The 26,602-nt window shown below is 49.7% G+C and overlaps 1 protein-coding gene across 1 annotated transcript in view; it reads right to left on the bottom strand.

Annotated features, from left to right (window-relative positions):
* KIF26B (kinesin family member 26B) overlaps positions 1-26,602 on the bottom strand; it is a 507,916-nt gene that overhangs the window by 248,748 nt on the left and 232,566 nt on the right. Inside the window, exon 4 of the mRNA XM_047754531.1 lies at positions 9,799-9,965. Within this exon, the coding sequence (XP_047610487.1) occupies positions 9,799-9,965 (167 nt within the window). The remainder of the gene's footprint in view (positions 1-9,798; positions 9,966-26,602) is intronic.

Here is a 26,602-nt window from a genome sequence, read left to right as displayed (position 1 = left end):
GTGGTGTAGGTCGCAGATGCGGCTTGGATCTGGCATGGCTGTAGCTGTGGTGTAAGCCAGCAGCTACAGCTTCAATTTGACCCCCAGCCTGGGAACCTCCCTATGCTAAGGGTGTGGCATAAAAAAAAAAGGTGGGGGAGGGGGGAGGTGTTGTGGAGTTCCCACTGTGGTGCAATAGGATCATCACTGTAGTACCAGGATGCAGGTTCGATCCCTGGCCAGGCGCAGTGGGTTAAAGGATCCAGCCATGCCACAGCTGCAGCATACATCACGACTGCAGCTTGGATCTGATCCCTGGGCTCAGATCTCTATATGCTTTGGGGTGGCCAAAAGGAGAGGGGGGGGAGGGAGTTCCCGTTGAGGCGCACTGATTAACGAATCTGACTAGAAACCATGAGGTTGCAGGTTCGATCCCTGCCCTTGCTCAGTGGGTTAAGGATCCGGCATTGCCGTGAGCTGTGGTGTAGGTCTCAGATGTGGCTCGGATCCTGCGTTGCTGTGGCTCTGGCGTAGGCCGGCGGCTACAGCTCTAATTCGACCCCTAGCCTGGGAACCTCCATATGCCACGGGAAGCGGCCCTAGGAAAGGCAAAAAAACCAAAAAAAAAAAGGAGGGGGAGGGGAGGAATGGTGAGAATTCACTGGATTTCCCAAGGAAGGTAGAATGCCACCCTTTTCACAGAAAGTGTCCTCTTAACATCACATCTAGGATTTAGACGACATTCACACAGAACCAGCACATTTTCACGAATCCTCACCCTAATCCCATGAAGCAGATGTGATGATCCCTGTTTAACAGGAGAAACTGAGGCTTATGAGCGAGGTCGAGTCCGTTGCCTAAAGTCAGAGTGTCGGTGGCAGGCTGTGGATTCAACCGAGGGCCACTCCATCTCTCTCTTCACTTTATCCAATACTCTTCTTCCCCTCCCCATGCATCAGTAAAAAAAAAAGACATTCAAAGTGTACAGTAAGAACCAGAATGCCAGAGTTCCCATCTGACTAGTATCCATGAGGACTAGGGTTCGATCCCTGGCCTCGCTCAGTGGGTTAAGGATCCGGCGCTGCCACGAGCTGTGGTGGAGGTTGTAGACGTGGCTCGGATCCCGTGTTGCTGTGGCTGTGGTGTAGGCCGGCAGCTGCAGCTCTGATTCAACCCCTAGCCTGGGAACTTCCATATGCTGCAGGTGCAGCCCTTTAAAAAAAAAAAAAGAATCAGAATGCCTACCCTGAGAATATTTGACAAGAATCTCTGGGCTCCTTCAGGCTCACTGGGACTGCTTTGCCTTCAAACATCCACACCAAGGGAAGAACTGGATTTTCAACGGAGGCAAAGCTGTACAAAAGACTCCCAGAGGTTGCGAGCTGATTGCCAGCATCTCAAATGGCCATTGGTCACACAAAGGACTTAAGTCCGAAAATACCGTCGCTTACACGTCCCCAGCAGCAAGAGATGACAAGGGGTGGCAAACGCTGGCCGTTCTCTTCGGTAGAGATCACCAGCTCAGAAGCCTGGGTCAAGCCATGAGTGTGCTTCCGTTGTGCTCTGCACACCCCAAAAGAGAACAGTCCTGAAGGCTGCCAGGGTGGCCTATCAGTCGTTAGGCTTATAAGTCTGGGTGTTTTTGGATTTGTTTTGAACACAAAGGATAACAGTGTAGAGACATGGCATTGCGGCCACTCTCGCTTGGTGCTTTCTCTGTCTCTCATAAGCAATCAAGGATTCACTTCTTCACACAGCAAACACTTGAAACCACCTCCTGGAGCCCCTGCGACCCGAGAGTACTGAGTACACATGCGGCGCCCTCTTGATGCTTTCCTCTCATATTGCCACTGATGTGTGTTGCAGCGAAACCACAGCCACATAACTGATTCCCTCAACACTCCCTGCATCGTATACACGAGTGCAAGTCCCTTCTTTTCTAAGAAGTCCACGAAAAGTAAAGCTCTGACCTGCTGAGAATAAATAAGAAACTCAGAGGGTAGGCATTTGGTTTCCACATCACGCCTTCAAAGATCGCTCCCCCAAAGCTGTTTAACCCCCAGAAGAGGGGCAGGAGCAGCTGGTGCGACAGGAGCCCATTCTGCCCTTTCATGCAATCGAGAAAAAGATGCCCAATTGGATAAACGGAGCCCCGCGGGAGGAGCCTCGGCTCGGCTAGGAGGTGGAGCCAGAGTTAAGCCCCACCCACCAGCTGAATGGTGCCCTTGTCTCTGGGGCAAATGGCCCAGTTATGCACACCAGCCCTGCGCACACGTGCTCCAGAGGAGGTCCAGTGGCAGCCTCACAGCAGAGGCAGACAGGGAGCTAGATGGGGAGGAGAAGAACAACCAGGGAAAGGGGAGCGTCAGCATGAGGCCCTAGAAGGAGTGAGGAGGCAGACGGGGGTACCAGATGCTTTCATGAAAACAAAATGAGAACGAGGAAAAATACAATCATTGTAGACAGAAGTTCCACAATATGAGCTCCCAGAAGCTCTTAGTATTTTTTTTTTTTTTTCTTGTTAGGGCCACATCCATGGCCTATGGAAGTTCCCAGGCTAGGGGTCGAATGGGCACTGCAGCTGTGACCTACAGACCACAGCCACAGCAATGCAGGATCCAAGCTGCATCTGCAACCTACCATGCAGCTCACCCACGGCAGTGCTGGATCCTTAAACCACCAAGCAAGGCCAGGGATTGAACCTGCATCCTCATGGATACGAGTCGGGTTGGTAAACTGCTGAGCCACGACGGAACTCCCCAGTTTTGTTTTTTCGTTTTTTTGGGGGGGTTTGGTAGAAACGTCATTCTATCGTAATGGACATGGTGCTGGAAATGAACTTCCAATCAGGAAAACTGGAGGCAGAAAGGCTGCCCCGTTTCTCCACAGTAAGTCAGCATCTTGTAGACCCTGCAAGATCGTGTAGACTCTGCTCCGTTTTTCTCCTCCTGGATCACCCAAAACCAACTGTGGTGTATTTCGGACAGTTTGTCTCTCGTAATAATTGTTGATGTATTTCTAATGGGAAGATGTGGGCATCCCTAAGGGAACTGTACCCGATGGAAAACAAAAGAACCATGAGCGGACTCACACTCCTTCTCATCCTTCTTTGACTTAATAAGCTCCCTGCAAATAACCAACTACTCCCATCATGTGTCAGCCTGCACAGGGACTCAAGAATGCCTTTGCGGCACAGGATTACGTATGAAAAGCATCCTCCGTAGCCGGTGGAACAGGTACTGTTTGAGTTTGCTATCGCAAGAGTGTGGAAGTGGCTCTTAAGCAGGACCCTCTCTGAGGAGTAAGAGCTGTGTGTACAGCAGCACGTGTACCCAAAGCACCAGGAACACGCCCCACGGAGGGGGACACGTCTGGGGGCAAGGCCTTGGAGTCAGGTGTTGGCTTTCTTGACTCAGCTGAGCCCCTGACCCCCCAAGCACTCAAGCTGCTCTTAGTTTTCTTTTTTTTTTCTTTTCTTCTTCTTTTTTTTTTTTTAATCTTTTTAGGGCCGCACCAGAGGCATGCGGAGGTTGCCAGGCTAGGGGTCGAATCGGAGCTGCAGCTGCCGGCCTACACCACAGCCACAGCCACACGGGATCTGAAATGCATCTGTGACCTACGCCACAGCTCACGGCAACACCAGATCCTTAACCCACTGAGCAGGGCCACGGATGGAACCCACATCCTCAGGGATACTAGTCGGGTTCCTTACCAGTGAGCCACAACAGGAACTCCTGGTCTTGATTTTAATGCCCAGCGACTTCTGGCCTCTTAGGTGACACGACGAATGGGCTAAGAGCAGAGATGGAAGAAACTGCACAAGTAGAGATGGACAGAAATATAGTAACATCCCTAAGAAAAGAATGACCTAGAGATTATCTAAGTAAGTAAAGTAAGTCAGAAAGAGAAAGACAAAGACCATATGATGTCACTTATATGTGGAATCTAAAATATGGCACAGAGGAACCTAGATGAACAGAACAGAAACAGACTCACAGACATGGAGAGCAGACTTGTGGTTGCCAAGGGGGCAGGGGAGAGAGTGGGATGGACAGAGAGTTTGGGGCTAGTAGATGCAAACTATTCCATTGAGAAGGGATGAGCAATGAGATCCTGCTGTGTAGCACAGGGCGCTGTATCCAAGCATTTGTGATAGAACATGATGGAGGGTAAGAGAGATGACGATGAGAAAGATGAATGTATGTATATGTCTGATGGGGTCACTTTGCTCTACAGCAGAAATTGACAGAACATTGTAAATCAACTATAGCTAAAAGATTTTTAAAAAAGAAAATAGGGCAGCAAAAAAAATTGATATAATTTAACTTGAAAATTTCATTTGAATTTGGTAGAAAGCAATGGTCTTGCAAGGGTTGTGGGCTAAACGTAAGACGTGTAAACAAAAAATATTACAATCAGAAGCAGCATCTGAATGGAGTTCCCGTTGTGGCTCGGTGGTTAATGAATCCAACTAGGAACCATGAGGTTGCGGGTTCGATCCCTGGCCTCGCTCAGTGGGTTAAGGATCTGGTGTTGCTTAGTGAGCTGTGGTGTAGGTTGCAGACGAGGGTGGGATCCCGCGTTGCTGTGGCTCTGGTGTAGGCTGGCGGCTACAGCTCTGATTTGACCCCTAGCCTGGGAACCTCCATATGCCACAGGAGTAGCCCTAGAAAAGGCAAAAAGATTCAGAAAAAAAAAAAAAAAAAAGAAGTAGCATCTGAAGAGAGGACTGAAAACCCAGCAAACAGGGGACTCTATAGCACAGGGCTCCTCCGAGGATTAAGGGAGACTCTGCATATTCAGAGCTCAGTAGAGTGAGTGATGCATACAGAGTGTTCAGGAACCATCAGCCACGTTGGCCATGGATGTGGCAAAGGGTGCCACTTGTATATGAAATGAAGTGTGCTCAGCCCAGGTCCTGAGAGCCGGCCACCCTGTCATCACCTGGAGCTGTGGGCAGCCCCGGGCCCTGCAGACTCAGGGTGGTGTTTCCATCACACAGTCAAGCAGAAAGAATTGGGAAGTGGTGAGCACAGACCTAAGGAGCTGACTCAGCCCCCGAACCCCTAGGCAGAGAGACACCCCTCTTCTTCCGCAGAAAACCATAACCACGAATGTGGTTCCAGTCTGGGCACCAGATGTCATCCTTATTAAGAGCCACCCAGGAGATGCCTGGTGGTCTTGCAGTTAAGGATTCAGAGCTGTCACTGTGGTAGCTCCAGTCTGATCCTTGGTCCAGCTTTTTCTGTATGCTGCGGGCGCAGCGCCTCCCCGAATTAAATAAATTTTTAAAAAGCTGCCTTTCCTGTCACTGCATACAGCTTTGCCTGAGCTGAAAGAGAAGGCTCCTCGCATAGGGACTCAGTTTTCTGTCTGACAACGCAAGCTGGGCTGGGCTGACTTCTCATGTGGACCTCTGGGGACCCACGGAGGTGAGGTACGTGCCTGGTTCCCTCTTGACAGCGTCGACTTTGAGCGGGTCATTCAGCCCCCTGCTTTTGGTTCCCAATGGTGACAGGGAGGGAGGCAGGATTCCGCCTCCATCTCTGGGAGGTTCGACAGCCCAACTATTATTCATCGAGAACAGCAGGGCCAACAGGGTAACAGGTGCAGGGAGATATACATACACATATACAAAGAACGCGTCTTTGTCCCACGATACTTCCCCCCCACCATACACTGTGACATACACCCTTTAAACACAAACCATGTACCTAAATTTTTTTATTTTATTATTTATTTATCTATATATATATTTTTTTACCAGACCCAAGGCATATGGAAGTTCCCGGTTCAGGGACTGAATCCAAGCCACAGCTGTGACCTATAACACAGCTGCAGCAGCGCCAGATCCGTAACCCATGGCCCCTGGGCTGAAGATCGAACCCCCACGTCAGCAGTGACCTGAGCCACCACAGAACCAGTGCAGGGTCCTTAACCTGCTGTGCCACAGTGGGAACTCCCAAACCATTTCCTTTTTCTTTTTTTTTATTTTTAAGTATAGTGGATTTCCAATGTTGTACCAGTTTCTCCTGTACATCAAGTGACACAGTCACACCCATATATTATATACACTCCCTTTCTTATAGTATCTTCCATCATGGTCTATCCCAAGAGACTGGGTATACAGGTCCCTGGGCTGTGTGGTGGGACCTCATCGCTTATCCATTCTAAATGTCACAGTTTGCATCTACTAACCCCAAAGTCCCCGTCAATTCCACTCCATACCCCCCCGCCCCTTCGGCCAAAGTATTTACTTTTAATGCCTTAAACCATTAAGATCTAAGTGCCGTCCGAGTTCACTACCGAGAAAGCAATTACAAGGATTTAGGCAGCCCTGTGCATCCTTTCCGGCTCTCCCAAAGCTCATACCACAAGCGCTTGCAATTCTGAAACCTGGAGTCTCTGTTTATCGCTAACGTCATTGGCAGGGCCTCTCCCAAGCAACACCATCGGCCTGCTCTTTTGGGGTCTGCCTCGGTGTTTCCTTTCTACCCCTCCGTGGGCAAAGCAAAAGTCTCGGGACGACCGTCTCGGCCTGTCCCTTGCCATCCTTTCCTCTGCTGTTTGTTCACCTGTTTGTAAATCCTCCTCTGATTGTCGGGGAAGCTGGCCTCCAGCTCCCCACCCGTCCAGCATGCAGGCTCTCCCAGCCAATCGCCTAGTCTAGCTCATCTCAGCATCCTCTCCTTGAACCGACCACACTGCTGGTCTGCTGGCAGCAGGAAGAGTGTTTTCCCTAAACTTGGTCCCTTAGGCTCACTGCCCTCATAGTTCTTCCTGCTTCAAATCCTCTTTCTGGTTTTTTTTTGGGGGGGGGAGGGGGGCGGGTGGGCTGTGAGTCAGTCAATCTGTAAAAATCTCTGGATGGACTCTGAACAAAAGGCATTTCGGCATTTCAGGAGATCAGCCCCCATCTGAGCATTGCATGTTCTCACCAGCAATGAGGCCAGGTAGGCATTCCCTGCAAGCTTGCCTTCCCTCGGTGACGGGGACCTCACCCGCTCCTGAAGCAGACTGAACTGTGAGCAAGTTCTCTGTTCTGAGCTGGGAGAACGCTCCCTTTCATCATTAGGTTTTTTTGTTTGCTTGTTTGTTTTCTCTTGTCTTTTTAGGGGCGCAGTCACAGCATATGGAGGTTCCTAGGCTAGGGGTTGAATCAGAGCTACAGTTGCCAGTCTACCCCACAGCCACAGCGACGCCGGATCCGAGCCGCATCTGTGACCTACACCACAGCTCACGGCAACTCTGGATCTTTAACCCGCGGAGCAAGGGTTAAAGGGATCCAACCCACATCCTCATGGATACTAGTCAGGTTTGTAACCCCCTTAGCCACAATGGGCACTCCCCCATCGTTAGGTTTTATTCAGCCTTGGCCCACATACGTGAGTGTCTTAGGCAGTCATCCAAGTCCTGCTTTTACTTGATGGGCCGAGAGACAGCTGGGGGCTCCCTTCTCCGGACTAAACCTGCCAGGACGTAGCTGCCGGGGTTCTCCCCACTTTAAGTCACATCCTCCAGCGAACAGGTCCCAACAGCGACCCGGGTCCTGGGATCATCTGTGCGTATGGCATTCCCTCATACTCCCTTCCGTCTTGTTATTCTCTCCTTGAATGGCACGGCTGTGAGCTCCCAACCAGCTTTCTCAGTGGTCCCAGACAACACAGAAGTTCAAGGCAGAGCTAACACAACGGCCTCTGTTGCCAGGCGGCCACCGCGCACATATCTCCTGTCACTTCCTATACATTCATGGTGGCCCAGTTGTTCATAGCACAATTAACACGGCACCTGGCACTCCTGGGCATCAATCCAGAGAAAGAGACTCAAAGAGACACATGTCCTGCAATGTTCACTGCAGCCCTATATACAACAGCCAAGACACGGAAACAACCTAAATGTCCATCAACAGAGGAGTGGATAAAGAAGATGTGGTACATTCACACAAGGGAATATTACTCAGCCATCAAAAGGAAAGAACAGCAGTTGCAGCAACATGGATGGACCTAGAAATTATCATGCTGAGTGAAGTCCATCAGACAGCAAGACACCAACATCAAATGCTATCACTTATATGTGGAATCTGTTCTTTGCAGAACAGATCCTGACTCACTGACTTTGAAAAATGTATGGTTTCCAAAGGAGACAGGTTGGGGGGGTGGGGGATGGGCTGGAGGTTTGGGATGGAAAGGCTATAAAATTGGGTTGTAATGATCACTGTACAACTATAAATGGAATAAATTCATTGAGGAATAATTAAAAAAAAAATGACACCCGGGTACAAACAGACCCTCCACAAACCCCACGTGCTGCCTTTACTGTGTCTTAATCCAGAATATCAGCTCTCTGGTCCTCCTCTCACTTGCTCCTTTCCCAGTCGAAGCCCCTTCCTCATATCTGTGCTTTGGCTGTCACCATTCCTAAGGACAACCAGAAAAGCCAGACGGTGGCCCTGCTTCCTGGCATACTTGTCAGGTCCATAGTGAATTACCGCTTGTATAGCACATACGTTATAGTTTACAATCATCTTGGTTTGTTTGTTTGTTTGTTTTGTCTTTTTAGGGCCGCACCCGTGGCATATGGAGGTTCCCAGGGTAGGAGTCGAATCGGAGCTACAGCTGCCACCCTGCACCACAGCCACAGCAACGCCGGATCTCTAACCCACCGAGCAAGGCCAGGGATTGAACCCGCATCCTCGTGGAAACTAGTCGAGTCCGTTATCCACTGAGCTACAACAGGAACTCCTAAATTACAATCATCTTACTCTTCAGAGCAGCCCCAGGGAGCAGGCATTTCTCCTCATTTTATAGATGAGGACAACTGAGGCCGACATCGAACTCCCAACCAAGGAGATGTTTGATCTCCTGTTTGATGCTATTCAATCATCCTGCTTATTCAGGAGCTCACAGACCTCAGGGAGAGAATGTTTCCTAACGTGAAGTTCCAAGTATCAAGGACAGCATGAGTCACAAAGGAAAAACTGGAGGAATCTGGTCCCTATTTATTTCTGGCTTTGCTATAAACTCCCACACAGTTTGACTTTCCCGGCTCTCATTTCCTCCTTCATAAAATAAGCAGATCAAATCAGACGGTCCCTGAAATGCTCTCCCGCTCAGCTGTCCTTTGTCGCCTGCCCTGTCTCTGCCATGTTGCTAAAAGTAGGCAGAAAACATTGCTGAAATACCTTTCTTTTTTATTTCTCATTTTTTTTAAGTTTCTAAAATTAGCTGGATCGTTATGAAACGGTCCAGCTAGTCTGTCAAGAAGGAAGACAACTGTCATCTATGTCATCGTTCTTTTTTTTTTTTTTTTTTTTTTGCTTTTTAGGGCCACACATGTGGCACATGGATCCAGCAATGCCAGATCCATAACCCACTGAACAAGACCAGGGATCGATCCCACATCTTCCGCGATGTTATTCAGGTTCCTAACCTGCTGAGCCACAGCGGGAACTCCCAATAGATCATGTGTAAGCAGTTCATTTTCTGTAATGAGACGATAACTCTGGAAACACCTGCCGGGGTGCAGACCGTCTTTAGAGCCCCAGAGTCTTAGAGCAGAGGTCCTCAACCCAGGCGACACTGGCAACCTCTGGAGACGTTTTGAGTTGCCATAGTGATCTAGTGAGTAGAGGCCAAGGATGCTGCTAAACACCCCACAGGCTTAGGACCAGTCCGGAAGCACTGGGTTACCTGGCGCAAGATGCCAGTGGGGCTGAGGCTGAGAAACCCCGTCTTAAAGATGAAGCCAAAGAGCAGCCCCAAACTCTTCTTGCAGGGACGCGACCCAGGTGGGCACACCTGCAAGAACCAAGAGCCTTACCTTGCAAAGAAGGACGCGGCCACGGAGGTGCCCGCGGAGGTCTCGCTGGCCACGCCGGAGCCCTGCGAGGCGGGGACACCGCAGGCTGAAGGCTTGTCCGCATTGTAGCGATTCAGCACCGCCTCTGTCAGGCCCTCCCGGCCAGGCTCTGTCATCAGCTGGGAGATCTGGCAAGGAAAAGAGACCATGCTCATTACGTGCGGCTCAGGGCATCTCCCGACCAGCACCTGCAGCATCTCTGCTCTGGGGTCAGGGCCAGAGAATGGGGGGTGGAGAGGCTGGCTGTGAACATGCCCCCGTGTGCTTTCAATGACATGCAACATGCACACAGTATGCATAGGTGACGCCTAGGGTTTCTCTAAGGCCATCTCCCAGCCTTTGAGCCGGAATACCTCCTTATTGTCATTCAATACAATGGAATAAAATGATCCCCTGACATTCTAAGTTCCAAATGAAGTCTGTGCCTTCCCCTCTATTAAGAAGGCAGAAGCTATTATCCACTATTTGCAGCCCACGAGCAGACCCGGAAGAGCAAACTGCTGCTTCCCAGAAACAGCCCCAAGTGCTGGCAAATAGATGAGGTGGCATAGATGCCATTTTACGAAGGGAAAAGTGAAGCCACTAAGAAAGAATGTAAGAAATTAGACAAGACACTATTTGTTATTATTGTTGTTTGCTCTAGGCAGGCAGCAAATAAATGACGATGCAGAGAAGTTCCTGAAACTAGGTTCAGCCCACCATGAATTACCAAGGGTTTTGCTGTTGTCTTGTGTGTTTTTTGTTTATCTGTGGCGTTTAGGCTGTTTCAGCAGCTTTCATTTTCCTATTGGCTCATTAAGATCAGTGGCTTCCATTTTATCGGCAATAATTGCCTTGATAACACAAGTTCTAGTGGATGGCGCTGGGTCCACTTTGCCTAAATCCACATAATACCCTGTGAAGAACCACAATTCTGGGCAACGTTAGATACTTGCGTAGAAACATAGTCTGGGAACGTGCTAATCCCATGACAAATATAATAATTATGCAGACAAGGCTAAGTGCGCTATTTTGAAAGCCTGATACTTTAAAACTTTCGTCCACTTGTAGAAAGGAAAAACTGTTTTGTTTTGTTTTGTTTTAAAGGAAACTTTAGCTTGAAAAAAAAAAAAAAAGTGTCTCCCACCAGCTCGAACCTCTTAAATGCTGAGTGGAAAATGTTCCTAATTGTCTAGAAAATACAAGTGCAATCAGGAGCAGCACCCACTTTGAGCAGCCAGAGGGCCAGGGAAAGAGGCCCATTTGTTAACCTTTGAACATAAAACATTTGTACTTTTCATTATTCGAAGAATAGCGATTGCTCTGAGCCCCACGGACTTGAAACTCTGCTCTGCTTAAATTCATGTGCTGACTTGGAAAGTCCTGGCATTATTCTGCTGTAATTCTGCCAACACACACTTTCTTATTCTCATTCATTCAACGCATTGTAAGGAAACTCAACCCACATTCAAGAAACCCGACAGGAGGCAGCAAAAGCAGCCAGGGGCCTGGAGGACTTTCCCTCACTGGCAGGAGCTGATGCCCAGGCAGAGGACCCGTGTCACCTCTCCTGGGGCTTCCTCTGCTGCCCGGGGCGGGGTGGGAGCTCCCCTCAACCAGCTGCCACTCTCCCTGAGGTGGGAGGCAGCCTGGAGGGGGTAACTGACATAGCGGGGACCCGGCCATGGCCATGCACGCTGCTGTCACCATGAAATGACACTGATGATGCACCAGTGTGGTCCATGACGCCCTCCTGGGCAGCGTCCAAAAACAAAACCCCCAAATCCACAGCACCATTTCATCAAGATCTAAGAGACACACACTGATTTTAACACACAAAGACATCTGAAAAAAGCCAGTTTTTTTGTTTGTTTGTTTGTTTTTTAGGGCTGCACTCATGCCATATGGAAGTTCCCTGGCTAGGGATCAAATCAGAGCTGCAGCCACCAGCCTACACCACAGCCACAGCAACACCAGATTTGAGCTACGCCTGCAACCTACACCACAGCTCACGGCCACACCGGATTCCCAACCCACTGAGAGAGGCCAGGGATCAAACCCTCATCCTCATGGTTACCAGTCAGGTTCATTACCATTGCACCCCTATGGGAACTCTGCACCATCTCATGTTCTAGATGCTTGTGTTTCTTCCTTTGCATTACTGTCATTCTTATCTCAAGTTTGGAGGGAAGGGAGGGCAATTCTTCTGGATAGTCCTGGCAGGTGCCGGGCAAACCCACGAAGAAGCCACCAGGATGTGTGGCCAACAGCAAGATGCCCACCACAGAGGCACAGATTTCTGGGTGATTCCCGATTCCTGAATCTGGCCCAAAATGGATGTGACAATCCCATGAGCACGTGGCTTTCAACAGCGTCACCTAGCAAATGAATTTCAGTGCACTGGCCTCCTTAAAAGCGAGCTATTGCCTATCTTATGCCAAACAAGCTTGGATCCCCAACTCTTAAAGACAAGAGATGAGTGGACCTGCAACACTCAAATCTCTAACCTCTAAGTAGAATTACTTAATAAGAGGTTGCTTTTAGAAATTAGAATTGCAGAAGGTTTTGAGCTAGAAGGGGAGTCAAGATCATCTTCTTTTTTTTTTTTTCCGTCTTTTGTCTTTTGTTGTTGTTGTTGTTGTTGTTGTTGCTATTTCTTGGGCCGCTCCCGCGGCATATGGAGGTTCCCAGGCTAGGGGTCCAATCGGAGCTGTAGCCACCGGCCTACGCCAGAGCCACAGCAACGCAGGATCCGAGCCGCGTCTGCAACCTACACCACAGCTCACGGCAATGCCGGATCGTTAACCCACTGAGCAAGGGCAGGGATCGAACCCGCAACCTCATGGTTCCTAGTTGGATTCGTTAACCACTGCGCCACGACGGGAACTCCAAGATCATCTTCTTTGGCGTTCCTATTGTGGCTCAGGGGTAACGAGTCTGACTAGTATCCATGAGGATGTGGGTTCGATCCCTGACACTGCTCAGTGGGTTAAGGCGCTGGTATTGCTGTGGCTGAGTCATAGGCCAGCAACTACACCTCCAATTTGACCCCTAGCCTGGGAACTTCCATATGGCACAGGTGTGGCCCTAAGCAGCAAAAAAAAAAGAAAGAAAGAAAGAAAGAAAAAGAAAAAAAGAAAAATCCTTGTGTTTCTATTTCATTTGACTATTGGGATATAACAGTAGTTTCCCCTCCCTATCACCACCAAAGTGTAGCATTTGGGCTCCACTCTGTGCTAGTTCAGGAATCAAGAGGGCCTCTTTTTTAGACCATAAATTCATTTGCTCATTTATTCACATCGACAGTCACCTACTGGGTACTCAGTACATGCCAGGCACTGTGGCGGGCATATGTGCCAACATTTCTTACAGTCCCTGTACCTGCAATGTTTACTTCTTTTTTCCCTTGAAAGTTGTGTACAATTCACTAGCTCACTGCTGTCAATATCTTTTACAAAGGTAATCCACCAAATAGCTGGCTTAATCAACTTCTCTCTGTTATCTCTGTTGACCCAAATCTTTATGATGCTGAAAAAGAGTGGAACTAGGCTTGCTCTGAATATGTGTAGCCATGGCTGCTTTAATTGAAAAATTAAAATCATTTCGATTCCAGACTATTCTGAGAGAGAGAGAGAGATAGCCCCCTTATCAGATAAGCTATGATTTTTTTCCTACACATACTGGGGTGTAGGCTTCAGAGTGATGGGTTTTGATGGAGCTTTTCTTATCGTGCTTGTTACCAAGGATTCTGTCTTCCTCAACGCTTCAAACTACACATAGGTCGTAACTGAATTGTTCCACAATAAAGGAAACAAAGAAATTGTCTCCAGGATGACATTCAGCTATTAAAGAACCGTTCCCATCCAAATTCTTTCTGTGGCTGAGACCATGACAGCTGGTCACTGAACTGGCCATACAGCAGAGAAGGCTGGTCCCTATCTAGGATAGTGCCATCGTCATTAACAGAATAAAGTTGCTCTCACACTTCTTTTTTTTTTTTGTCTTTTTGCTCTCACACTTCTTCTTCCCCTTACAAGCCTCATGTGAAACAGTCAACATTAAGTTGGGCAAACACACTATTGTTCCCATTTCGCAGATGAGAAAACAGAGGCTCAGAGGAGTTAGGTGATTTGTTCAAGCCTTTCAGTCATTAAATAGGGAAGTTTCAGATGGAAAAGCAGGACTTGGACTCCATTCTTTATTTATTTATTTTTAAATTATTAGGGAGTTCCTGTTGTGGCTCAGCAATAAGGAACCCGCCTGGTATCCATGAGGATGTAGGTTTGATCCCCGGCCTCGCTCAGTGGGTTCGGGATCCAGCATTGCCGTGAGCTGTGGGGTAGGTCGCAGACGCAGCCCAGATCGTGAGTTGCTGTGGCTGTGATGTAGGTCGCCAGCTGCAGCTCCGATTCAAACCCTAGCCTGGGACCCTCCATAAGCCATAGGTATGGTCCTAAGAAGACTAAATATACAAAGAAAATGATGATAAGATCGCACCTCATTACTGAGGTGTACTACGTAACCTGGGTACCTAATAGACTTGCACGATTACAGGGAGCAAATTTTACTTAATCACTGACCTCAAGAATGAGAAAGAACGCTAGACAGAAAAACCTGCAGTCGGCCAAAGACACGTGCTCTCGCTCCCTCTCCAACTCACAGGTGGTGTGTATGCAGAAAGGGCCCTGTGATTTGGTAAAGGGGAGTCTCCAAAATGTGTTTTTAGGCACATCCGTAGGTCCAAGAGGTCCTCCGGGAACGGGAAGGAGGGAAGGGGTTGCGCTTCCCCGCCTTTGTCCAGGCTGAGCAGCCACAGGCAGAGGCTTGAGGGGATCCCGGGTCACCCCCCAACATGTGGCTGAAGGAACGTGCCCCCAGGGGGGCCCCCTGGCTGCAGCTCCCGCCACGCCAACAGCAATGAATTCACCTAAGGGGGAATTGCTCCAGCCCTCAGCTTCCCAAGCCAGAGCTGGCTCTCAGGCACTATAGCCCCCGATGGCTGGATGTGAGAAGCTTTCCTTCCATGGTCATTCTGGCGACAAAAGTAACACCTACCACCTACCCCCCACCCTGCATTGCCTACCCCATCCCCCGCCTACTTACTCAGCAGCACTCACTCAGTTTTATTCCCGGGCAGCGGCCTTTCCTACCAGTGGTGCCCACCCCCACCCCCACCCCCCACCTTCTAAAGCAAGTCTCTCGGAGAGACTTCTTTTTTTTTTTTTCTTTTTTTCTTTTTTTTCTGTGAGCTATAATGAAGGCTCTGTTCTATAAAAATCTACCAGGAAGCCTTGGCTTTGCCAAAGGGCGAGGAGATGAGCCCTGATCCCCCAACCCAGGACCCCAACCATTCTCCAACCCCACAGCAGCCCCCACCTCTAGCTCCCAGACCAGGCAGGCAGCATAGGCATGCGAGATGGGGCTGAAGCCTGAGCCGTAGTGGATCTGCCCTCACTGTGGTCCTGCAGGAACTGGATTCTAAGAGACCAGTGGTCAGAAAGCTGGGGCTCCAGGGGAGAGCATCGAGCTTGGAGGAGCCAAGACTGGACCCCAATTTATGTGATTCTGAGACATTTTCTTTCTGCCTTCCACCCTCAGTCCAACCGCTCTGTCTAACTGTCCCCTTGCAGTGGCTCTTGTGGTCCCCTCCCCAAAACCCACGGTAAGAGAAAAAAGCTCAAACAGCAGGAGGCCTGGAACTTTAGCTTCATTGCACAGTGTGCAATCAAGAGCCTTCTCTTCAGAGAACCCCGCTTTACCTCTGCGTTCCAGACGGCTCTGAATTAATTTTTTCTCTCACGCCCCTGTGAAAGCTGCAAGACTCTTCCTGGGAACATTGAAATTCACAAACCCCAATCTCTTCATCTAACACATTTGAAAGACATCAAGTTCTGGGGGAAAGGATTTGTTATCTTGATGATGTGTGTATGTCACAGTCTAGAAATAGCCGCTGAAAACCTGTCAGGGGGTCTTAAGCACTAACTTTGGGCAGGGGGCCGGGGGCCGGGGGAGGCGGTTGGGATGACGACTAGATTTTCACCACAGGCTTTTGTTTGGTTTAGTTCTGATTAAAACCTGCTGTCAGCTCTCCAGCTCAGTTACACGGGACCATTTCACTAGAGCAACAGTATCTGTGATGTTCAAAACATCACATCTCTCAGGGTGGTGAGCAATGAAACACAGGACAGCAGCAAAGGAGCCAGGCACGGGGAGGGGGTGCCTGTGTGTGCACATGCGTGTGATTGTCCATGTGGGGTCTTCAGTGCGCGTCCAAGTCCCCTCCCCACCGTTTGTCTGCACGGAGAGCTGCTGCTCACAGACCTCATTGATCAAGCTGCTTGCTCGCTACATTCTCATCTCAGGCAAGACTCATGTCTTTCAGCCACACTTACAGTTTTTGCAGGGATACCTCAGCATGAGGAGCAATGTACTTGCCCACAAAGAAATCTCGAGGCTTAAATTCAGTTACGATCCCGACCACAGCACCGAAAGATATTTGGCTGTTATCACCCAAGGGTGTTTTCCCATCACCAGCCACAATCTATAAGCCATGGACCTTTAATTTCCCCACTGACAGGAAGGACTCCGAGATCTCCCAGAGGGTGTCAGCATGAAGGGTCATCTTAAATGGCATTACTGATCCAGAAAGCCTCCTCCCTTGGACTTGACACCAACAGTATCCATTTCCTGTGTTAAACAGCATCTCTGGACGGCAAATGCATTCGACTCAGTCTTTACATCTAATGATATTATGACCCCAAATTCCAGAAAATAACATAGAAAGCATTTTCTAAACAGACTCACAGACATGGAGAGCAGACTTGGGCTTGCAGAGGGAGAGGCGGAGGGAGTGGGATGGAGGGGGAGTTTGGGGCGAGTAGATACAAACTGTTACATTTAGAATGGATGAGCAATGAGGCCCTGCTGTACCCCACAGAGAACTATGTCCCATCCCTTGTGATGAAACATGATGACAGATAGCATGAGAAAAACAGTGTTTCTAGATGGCTGACTGGGTCACTTTACTGTACAGCAGAAATTGACAGACAATGTAAACCAACCACAATTAAAATATTTTTTTAGGAAAAGCATTTTCTCTTAGGCAAATTGGGGGACAACTCCTTCCTTGTTTTTGTTGTTGTTGTTGTTTTAGGGACGCACCCACATCACATGGAAGATCTCAGGCTAGGGGTCAAATCAGAGATGCAGCTGCCAGTCTATGTCACAGCCACAGCAACACAGGATCTGAGCCATGTCTGGGACCTACACCGAAGCTCACGGCAATGCCAGATCCCTAACCCACAGAGCAGGGCCGGGGATCGAACTCATCCTCATGGATACCAGTCAGGTTCATTACTGCTGAGCCACAGTGGGAACTCCTCTTGTTACTTATTACTGGCACCATTCCTTGCTGTTTTTATGCTTTTGCAAATAGTGATGCTCAATAAATGTTTTCGATGTGTGTTAGCACAAACCAACTCCCAGTTGTCCTGAAAAAGCCTGGAGACAGCTAATGTTCACCCCTGGTGTAGTCTATGCTGTCAGCTGCTGCAGTCCTAAGGAATTAGAATATCCATTCCAAAAGCCCCTGCGAAATAGAAATGGGAGACGCAAATCGGGAAGGGACAAGGGCAAAAAATGCATCCGCAAACCAAAGATAAGCAACTACGGCCCATCACACAGACCCCCTATTTCAGCCACAGGACACGGGCAGCTGATGGGGGTCCACGGAATGGCATCTTCCTCCACTCATCAGGCTGCAGTGCGATGCGCCCACATTAACTTTCTAGTTTTTCCTCGTGTCAGAGAGTGGGGGGAGGGGGGAGTTTTGCCTTCTTTTCTGTATCCAGTCTTCCCTTCACCGCAGGACTGTCCATCACCACGTGACTCACTTCTGGGGCCAATCCTAACAGCATCCCCAGAGGGCCCCCTCCCCGGCGCCACCCACCCCCATGGTCCCAGCAGGCTCCCCCAGGGGAGGAGCTGCCCTCTGTGACCCAGGAACAGGGCAGCACAGCAGAGTCTTGCTGACAGCTATGGGCACATGTCACTCCTTCCGGGGACCAAATGCTTCATTTTACGAGTTATGTTCACATGGCCCCGGCAGGCAGAGAAACAAGAGGGAAGCACTGGGATGGCTCCGAAGCCAAAAGGAGCTTCTCTTCTCTTCGGTGTGTCCCTGCAGGTGGAGGTGGGCAGCCCGCAGTGCCACCGTGCTCTTTTCCCGTAGTGCTTTCTGCTCCTGAGGATCCAGCAAAGTCGATCCCACTTCACCTCTCATCTCACCCTGCCTGTCTGTCCTTCACCTGGAAGCCAGACCCACCCAGGACTCAAGTGACACTCAAGCGACATATTGGTGGCTCCCCTTTTGGGCGCAGGGTAAGCAGGATGCTTACCTAAGCAGGATATTCAATGGGGGGAGAGCTGACATTCTAAGACAAGTAGTTGTTTTTTTTTTTTTCCTTTTTAGGGCCACTTTCGCAGCATGTGGAAATTCCCAGGCCAGGGGGTGAAATGGAGCTACACTTGCCGACCTACGCCACAGCCACAGCAATACAGGATCTGAGCCACATCTGTGACCTACACTGCAGCTCGAGGCAACGCCAGATCCTTAACCCACTGAGCAAGGCCAGGGATTGAACCCACATCCTCAAGGATACTAGTTGGGTTCTTAACCTGCTGAGCCACAATGGGCACTCCTCATAAGACATGTTTTTGCTTAGAGGTCTCACCAGATATTGCAGCAAGTTAACTACAGCTGGCTCTTTTGGCTTGAAAAAAATCTACTGAAAACTAAGACAATAATATGGATCTTCCCCTCATCTCATTTAAAGCGATTTTATTTAAAAAAGAAAAAAACCTGGGCGTTCCTGTTGTGGCGCAGCAGAAATGAATCCAACTCGTATCCATGAGGATGCTGGTTTGATCCCTGGCCTCACTCAGTGGGTTAAGGATCCAGCGCTGCCATGAACTGTGGTGTAGGTTGCAGACGTGGCTCAGATCCTGCGTTGCTGTGGCTGTGGCGTAGGCCGGCAGGTGTAGCTGCATTTCAACCCCTGGCCTGGGAACTTCCATATGCCACAGGTGTGGCCCTAAAAGGAAAAAAAAAGAAAAAAGAAAAAAAAAGACACCCCCCCCAAAAAACAAACAAACAAAAAAACACATGCAGTTAGTTCCCTGGTGGCCTAGTGGTTGGGATTCTGCATTGTCACTGCTCATGGCTTGGGCTTGATCCCAGGCCCAAGAACTTTCCCATGCCGTGGGCGCAGACAATAAATAAGTAGATAAATAATTTGAAAAGCCTAAACAAAAACACAAATAATGTATGATTCCACTTATCTGAGGCACCTGGAGTAAATCCATGAAGACAGAAAGGAGAATGGTGGTGGTAGCCAGAGGCTGGGGGAGGAGGCAGTGCGGAGTTAACTGCTTAATGGGCACAGAGTTTCAGTTCGGGAAGATGAGAAAGTTCTGGAGGAGGATGGTGGTGATGGCTGTGCAACACAGGGTCAAACTCAGTTATCTGAGTGTACCTGAAAGTTCTGAGCTCCCAATGCAATGCCCAGCATGTAAGTAGAGGCCCAAAGTATTTCCTGAATGTTTCTAGAATTGCTTGAATAAGTAGCTCAAGGCTTAGAAATTGTTCTGGTGCACAGGCCTCTCTTCCAGAACAGAGCAGAGGTGGTGAGATGTACGAGACTCATCTAAGGAACCAAATAGTCTCTATCCAGAAACTTCAAACGGGAAATTTTACCTTATGTGTATGTGACCAAAATAAAAACCAAAAAGGAACAAAACCAAACCACGCCAGCAAAGGGTTAATTCCCTTCCGCTTGTCCCAGGAGGCCTGCACCTGCTTTGTCATTTTAGAGGGTGTCATGAGGACTCTGGGTGTCAAGGCCTATAGAGTCAGAGAAGGGGGCCACGACCACCAGGAACTCTGAGGATGAGTCTGCAGCGTGGTCTCAGGGACAGAATCCCATCAGCCTGTGCCTCGGTCTGCAGGAGGCGGGGTCTGCCTCCAAGAGGGGCGGGGTCTGCCTGCGGGAGGTGGAGCCTGCCTCTGGGAGGCGGGGTCTGCCTGTGGGAGGCGGGGTCTGCCTGTAGGAGGCGGGGTCTGCCTGAGCCCTTAAGGAGGAAGGAACAGGAGGGAGGAAATGGGTGAGCAGGAGAGAGGGTTGGGGGGAGGGATGCTGAAGAATAACCTCAAGGAACCCAGGCCCTGGATTAAGCCTCGGTTGATTTTTGTCTACTTGGGCCCTCCTTCCTCATCTTCCCTCACGCCTGCAAAGTCACCCCCCAGGCGGTCGGTAAACATCCTTTCCATGAATGCAGTTCCAGAGCTGGGTTGGCTGGGATCCTCTTCCACGCTCACTGCTGATTTTTAGGCATTTACACGCAACTGTTAATTTTCCTGAAACGGGCGGTGCCATCTAACGTGAAGCTAGTCCAGGGCCTGGCCAGTCCTCACCACCCACAGGGGCACAGATCCCCTCTAGGTGCTCGGCTGGCCTTGAGTCAGAGAAATAAACCCGTCCCCGCGCCGTCCAGCCACCCCTCCCCCGGGCCGCACCAAGGGGCTAGGATGGGATCTTATGAACCAGGGCTGGATGTTTGATTACCCTTATTATCTTAGCTTGCTGTGGCTATAAATTTTATTAGGGGCCATAAAATTATCCATCCACGGCATTTGACTCCATGACCTCTTGCAAAAGAGACGTCCACACGCGGGAGCTCTGCCGGGGCTGTTTTCCTCCCCTTCGTCCCGGTTCCAACCCCGTCCCCCGCCCTGTGTGATGCGCCTCAGTAAACAGAAGAGGCTGCTGGGGTCTCCTGATAACCCTTGTTATCAGGGCTTAAATCTGGCCCCCTCAGCACAGGAGGACTGCTCTCTTTTATTCTTTGTGTTGCTAGAAGGTAAAGGGGCAGGGCCACCCAAAGGCTTTAGAGAAGCCTGAGATGCAGGATTCAGCAAAAGGCCAGGGGCATTTCCAATCTTCCTGCAAATGTCTTCCTTCTGTGATGCGTGGCTCAAGGCAGAGAACATGCTTTTAAAGTCTACTTAGAACAAATGATAAAGCCTTACTTTCCAGCTTAGAGTGTTTCTATGTATAGATACAGAAAAACAGGGAACAATAGGTTGGACGATTTAATTTACATTAGTCTTCATAATTTAATGGAATCCTCAATTACATTCTGTGGGGTGGTTTGGTGACATATTCCAAGACACAGAATGATACCAGGAGTCCAGTGACATGATGAGATTGGCTTCAGCCTGAGAGAACACTGTGGAGCGACAATCAGGTGTCCTCAGAGAGCTTAGTCATACCCCATACTTTTTTTTTTTTGTCTTTTTGTCTTTTTCTAGGGCCACACTCTCAGCATATGGAAGTTCCCAGTCTAGGGGTCCAATCGGAGCTGTAGCTGCTGGCGTACACCACAGCCACAGCAACACAGGATCCGAGCCGCCCCTGCGACCCACCCCATAGCTCACAGCAATGCCGGATCCTTAACCCACTGAGCAAGGCCAGGGATTGAACCCACAACTTCATGGTTCCTAGTCGGATTCGTTAACCACTGCGCCACGATGGGAACTCCTCGGTACCATTTTTGAACCACGAGCCGGGTTCTGCTCTAAGAGCTTTATATCTGTGTTGCCATGGTTAATCCTGACACCCACCCCACAACTGTCAGCAAATAATAGCTTCAACTCTGCCACACGGAAAAACCCCGGAGCAGGGACGGCCACTGGGTTTGCTTTCTTTCCCTCCTGGAGTTCATCTTGCTCTGGTCCCATCATCCAGAGAACTGACAGCTCTTCAGGACGGCCGCCCCATTCAGGAAATGTGTTAACAGGCAAAGCACTGGTGAGGAACAGAGCAAAGGAACATTGGAGTCATTTCTCAGCAGGCACACAGGCTTGCTCTATTCCGCGTTCCGTGATTTTTTATGACCCACTGAAAGTAAAATCCAATGGTCTGCATCTTGATGTAACTGATTTGACTTTCAATGTGCAACTAAGCAAACTCGGACCCAGTGGAGCGGGCGAGAGGAAATCACAGCCCTTGTCAACCAAACGCAGGCATCAAGGTCAGGCTGGAGACAACTCTTAGGTTGACTCCTAAGACCTGGAAGAACGAACCGCTTTATTTCATGTATAGAATCACCTGCGGCAGCTTTTTTTTTTTTTTTTAAGGGTCGCCCTTGCGGCATATGGAAGTTCCCATTCCCAGCCTAGGGGCTGAACTGGGCTGCAGCTGCCAGCCACAGCCACAGCCATAGCAATGCCAGACCTACACTGCAGCTTGTGGCAACGCCAGATCCTTAGCCCACTGAGCGAAGCCAGGGATTGAACCTGCATCTTCATGGATACTAGTCGGGTTCTTAACCCACTGAGCCACAGCAGGAACTCCTGCAGCTGCTCTTTTATTGGAGGAAGTTTGCATTGATCCTCATCCTGAACACTCAACCAAGAGCCTCACGAAGCAGGCCCTGTACCCCCTTCCCCACCTGGAACCGCCAGGGCCACCCCTTCAGGTGGTCCCCACACCTGCCCTTCTGTCAGAGCATTTGTTTTGTTTTGTAACCGCCTGTCACTGTCTCTCTTCCCACCTAGACGGCAATCCTTGTGAGGTCAGGGACCAGGTCTCACCCACTTCCTTCTGACCAGCACAGCACAGGGTCTGGAAACGGACGAGTATCTAAGAAACACATCAGCTACTAGGTGAATGTACAAACACATGCAAATAAAAACGAACTTAATTTAGTTGGGGGAGGGTTGCTGAATTTTATTTGTTTTTTGAGGGAGACTTTCACCTTGTTTTAAAATGTTTGAACAAGTCACATAAAGCTTTATTCAATAAAACTAAGGTTTCTCAGCATGGACTTCACATGATATAGTGGTGAGACCAATGACTGGAATGGGACAAAGAAAAGGCCAACAGAAAACAAAGAGACAAAGGGACAGAGACAAAGAAAGAAGAGAGAGGGAGTTCCCCTGGTGGCGCAGTGGTTAACGAATCCAACTAGGAACCATGAGATGGTGGGTTCGATCCCTGGCCTTGCTCAGTGGGTTGAGGATCAGGTGTTGCCGTGAGCTGTGGTGTAGGTTGCAGACACAGCTCGGATCCCGCGTTGCTGTGGCTGCGGTGTAGGCTGGTGGCTACAGCTCCGATTGGACCCCTAGCCTGGGAACCTCCATATGCCACAGATTAAGCCCGGGAAATGGCACAAAGCCAAAAAAAAAAAAAAAAGAGAGAGAGAGAGAGAGACAGGAGAAAGGGGAAGAAAGAGAAAAACAAAAATAAATTACATAAAAAGATTTTTAGGAGTTCCCCAGTGGCCTAGTGGTTAGGATCCAGAGTTGTCAGTGTTGTGGCTTGGGTTTGACTCCAGGCCCAGGAACTTCCACATGTCATAGGGACAGTAACCAACCCCCCCCCCCAAAAGAAGATTTTTCAAAAGGAGGGGAAAACAGATGCTCTCAGCCAGTGTGAGTATGAGCCTGTGACAGTCACAGCTGGGGAGCTGGAATTCTCTGGAATATTGGGTGAGCAATCCTAGGAATATGGTCTCCAGGAGAGATGGAAACAAGCTCAGAGACTGAAGGGCCACTGTCTGCCCCAGCTCTTCTCAGAATCAGGAGTTCCCATCGTGGCTCAGCAGTAACGAACCTGACTAGTATCCATGAGGATGTGGGTTTGATCCCTGGCCTTGCTCAGTGGGTTGAGGATCCAGTGCTGCCATGAGCTGTGGTGTAGGTTGCAGACACGGCTCAGATCCTATGTTGCTGTGGCTGTGGTGTAGGCTGGCAGCTGCAGCTCTGATTCGACCCCTAGCCTGGGAACCTCCATATGCCTTGGGTTCAGCCCTAAAAAGACAAAAAAAAAAAAAAAGAATCAGACAAGAGTCAGGTACATGCAGAACCCTGAGGTGCTTGAAGACAGAATGGATGAGGTAAGAAGCTTAAAGACCCATGCCACCAAACTGAGCCATTCTCTTGCCCTTTTTTACAATAAAAAGTATGGTTCTAACGTCTGAGGGAAAGGTCTTGGGAGTTTTGAATACCTGAATACGTGCTCATTTTTTGCAGAGGGCGTGGTTTATGACATGTTTCCAAGGGAAAACATAATGAGATGAAGAAACGGAACATGAGGTTACAGAACTGGTGCCGCGTGTACTTCTAATACAGGTGCTGACCCTCCTGTCCATGCTGACGGGGCTTTGTCTGCAGAGGGCGTCGTCGCGCGGCCGTGGGAAGCAGCCCCTTGCCGGGAACAGCCCTGTTCTTCGCCTAAGTGGCTGGCTAATACTTGGAAAACTTTCAAGAAAACCAGGAATTGAAATGGCCTGGAATTGGAGTTCTCACTGTGACTCCTCAGCAGGTTAGGAATCTGGCTAGTATCCATGAGGATGTGGGTTCGATCCCTGGCCCTGTTCGGTGGGTTAAGGATCCGGTGTTGCCATGAGCTGTGGTGTAGGTCACAGATGTGGCTTGGATCTGGTGTTGCTGTGGCTGTGGTGTAGGCCGGCAGCTGCAGCTCCCAAGCGACCCCTAGCCTGGGAACCTCCCTATGCCACGGGTGCAGCCGTAAAAAGCAAATAAATAAATAAATAAATAGCCTGGAATTTAAATTGCACATTCCTTGCAGGCACCTCACTTCCTCCTATTTTCCTGGAGTTCTTGTGCGAAAAAGTCAAGAGGGACCTGGTGACAGCACTCTGCTATAAATGGCCCACCTAGTTCTGCAGAACAGCCAGTTCACTAAATGCAAAAGCAACCTCGCGTTCTGGGCCAAACCGAGAGGATGCTGTTAGGCACCTAACACACAAAGGCTTGTACACACACACACACACACACACACACGCACACGCACACGCACACGCACATGCACGCACGCACGTACGCGCACAGACACACGTGAACGCACATGCCCTCAGGATGCCGGGATGGAAGAAGGGAGAAAGGCTGGGATGTGCAACTGCTGGAACTGTGACCTGGGAGCCCTGAGGACAGGGGACCGCAGCGCCCCCCAGCACCAGGAAACAGGTTTGCAGCCCTTCAAGGAAGCTGCCCCCAGTGAGGCTGTCTCTAGGTGACAAGGTTCATCCTGCTCTGCCTCGGCCAGCTCAAACCACAACCGCAAAGGAGAGATGCCCACGCTGGAGACAGGCTGGCCCAAGCGGAACTGCTGGCATAATCCCAGTGCCTGCGAAAGGCAGTGCCGGGCATCGGGCCCTTGGTAAACATTACGCTGAATGAGAGGCACCAGCTCTGGGCCCGGCTTGGAGGATGACAACGTGAGGGACTCGCAGCAAGTCGCCTCCCCTCTCTTTGCCCTCATTTCCCAGGAACAGGAACTCCTGAGTCTGGGATGAAATGAGATAACACAGCTGCAAGTGCTTTGTGGGCCCTCCAGTTGTAATCGCACATAAAGCAGGGACGTTTAGAAATGTTTCTGTCTCATCTTGAAGCGTGTCCCTAATTTAGCATCTGTGTGGGCTTCATGCAAAAATATATACATATGTCAATGACAACAAAACAGAAACTCTTCCCCAGCGTTGTACCAAACCCTCAATGGGGAACAAGGGACCGATTTTGTCATAGGGTCAATTGTTGGTTCCAGAGAGATGCCCAGGTTTTCAAGAGTTCAGCTTTTTTTTTTTTTTTTTTTTTGTCTTTTTAGGGCCATACCCACAGCATGTGGAGGTTCCCAGGCTAGGGGTCCAATCGGAGCTGTAGCCACCAGCCTACACCACAGCCACAGCAACACGGGATCCAAGCCGAATCCGCAACCTACACCACAGCTCATGGCAACGCCGGATCCTTAACCCACTGAGCAAGGGCAGGGATCAAACCCACGTCCTCATGGATGCTAGTTGGGTTCATTAACCACTGAGTCATGATGGGAACTCCCTCGAGCATCCAACTTTGAACTGACCTCACATCCTCTTAACCAATGGCAGAAACGCCAAATCCTCCACTAGCAATTTTCACAAGAATATTTCAGTGGAGCTGGAAAGGTCCTCAGGGAGGGTCTGGGCCAACGCTGACGAGTAAAAATGAAGCGCCCGCGGCCTGGATGGGTGCGGGGAGTTGTCCAAAGGCACACACCTGGTGCGTGGCACAGCCAGTCAAGGGCAGCACTTATTTACCTGCACATCCAAAAACGAACAATAGGGTGGCAGAACTCTAAAATGACCGCAGATCCCTGAAATACAGAGAGAGTGAGTCCGGGCCTGTGGTTCAGCAAAAAGCCGGGGGCTTCGTTCTCGCCAAAGAGCCGGCTGTGGGACCTTCACGATGTGCATGAACCTCTCTGCAACGTGGCCTCCAACCTCAGGGATCTGCCGTAAGGAACAGGAACCAAAAATGCTCCCCAGCATCCTTCTCCTCAAATAAAAACAGCGTAAGACTCTAAACCAATGCTTCAAAGCCCTCATTGAAAAGCTGCTCGGGAGTAGGCAAATGTTTGCGGGCTGACCTAAAATAATCCTGGGATGAGGTCTAGCAAGTCTCCCTTCCTGAGCTTCGCACCGCTCACTCTAGAAGGCTGCTAATTTCTGTTTTTGTCTCATTCCTACCCGTCCAGAATTCTGAGAACAGCTCAGCAGGGCTGCTTCCTGGGAAACTCTGGGTCGTTAATCCCAGTCAGGACAGATTCTAATCCCATCACCAGACCCAGAACAAACTGCATTTGATGGTTTTCCAAACCAGTTCACCCAGGGGCTTGGGATGCTTAACCCAATGCATGTATTTACAGATGCGTGTGTTCACTGTGTATGT

This window comes from Phacochoerus africanus, chromosome 12 (genome assembly GCF_016906955.1).
Source record: "Phacochoerus africanus isolate WHEZ1 chromosome 12, ROS_Pafr_v1, whole genome shotgun sequence".
Classification (NCBI taxonomy): Eukaryota; Metazoa; Chordata; class Mammalia; order Artiodactyla; family Suidae; genus Phacochoerus; species Phacochoerus africanus.
Note: the sequence above shows the minus strand (reverse complement) of the source record. Positions and strands in the feature narration are given on the sequence as shown.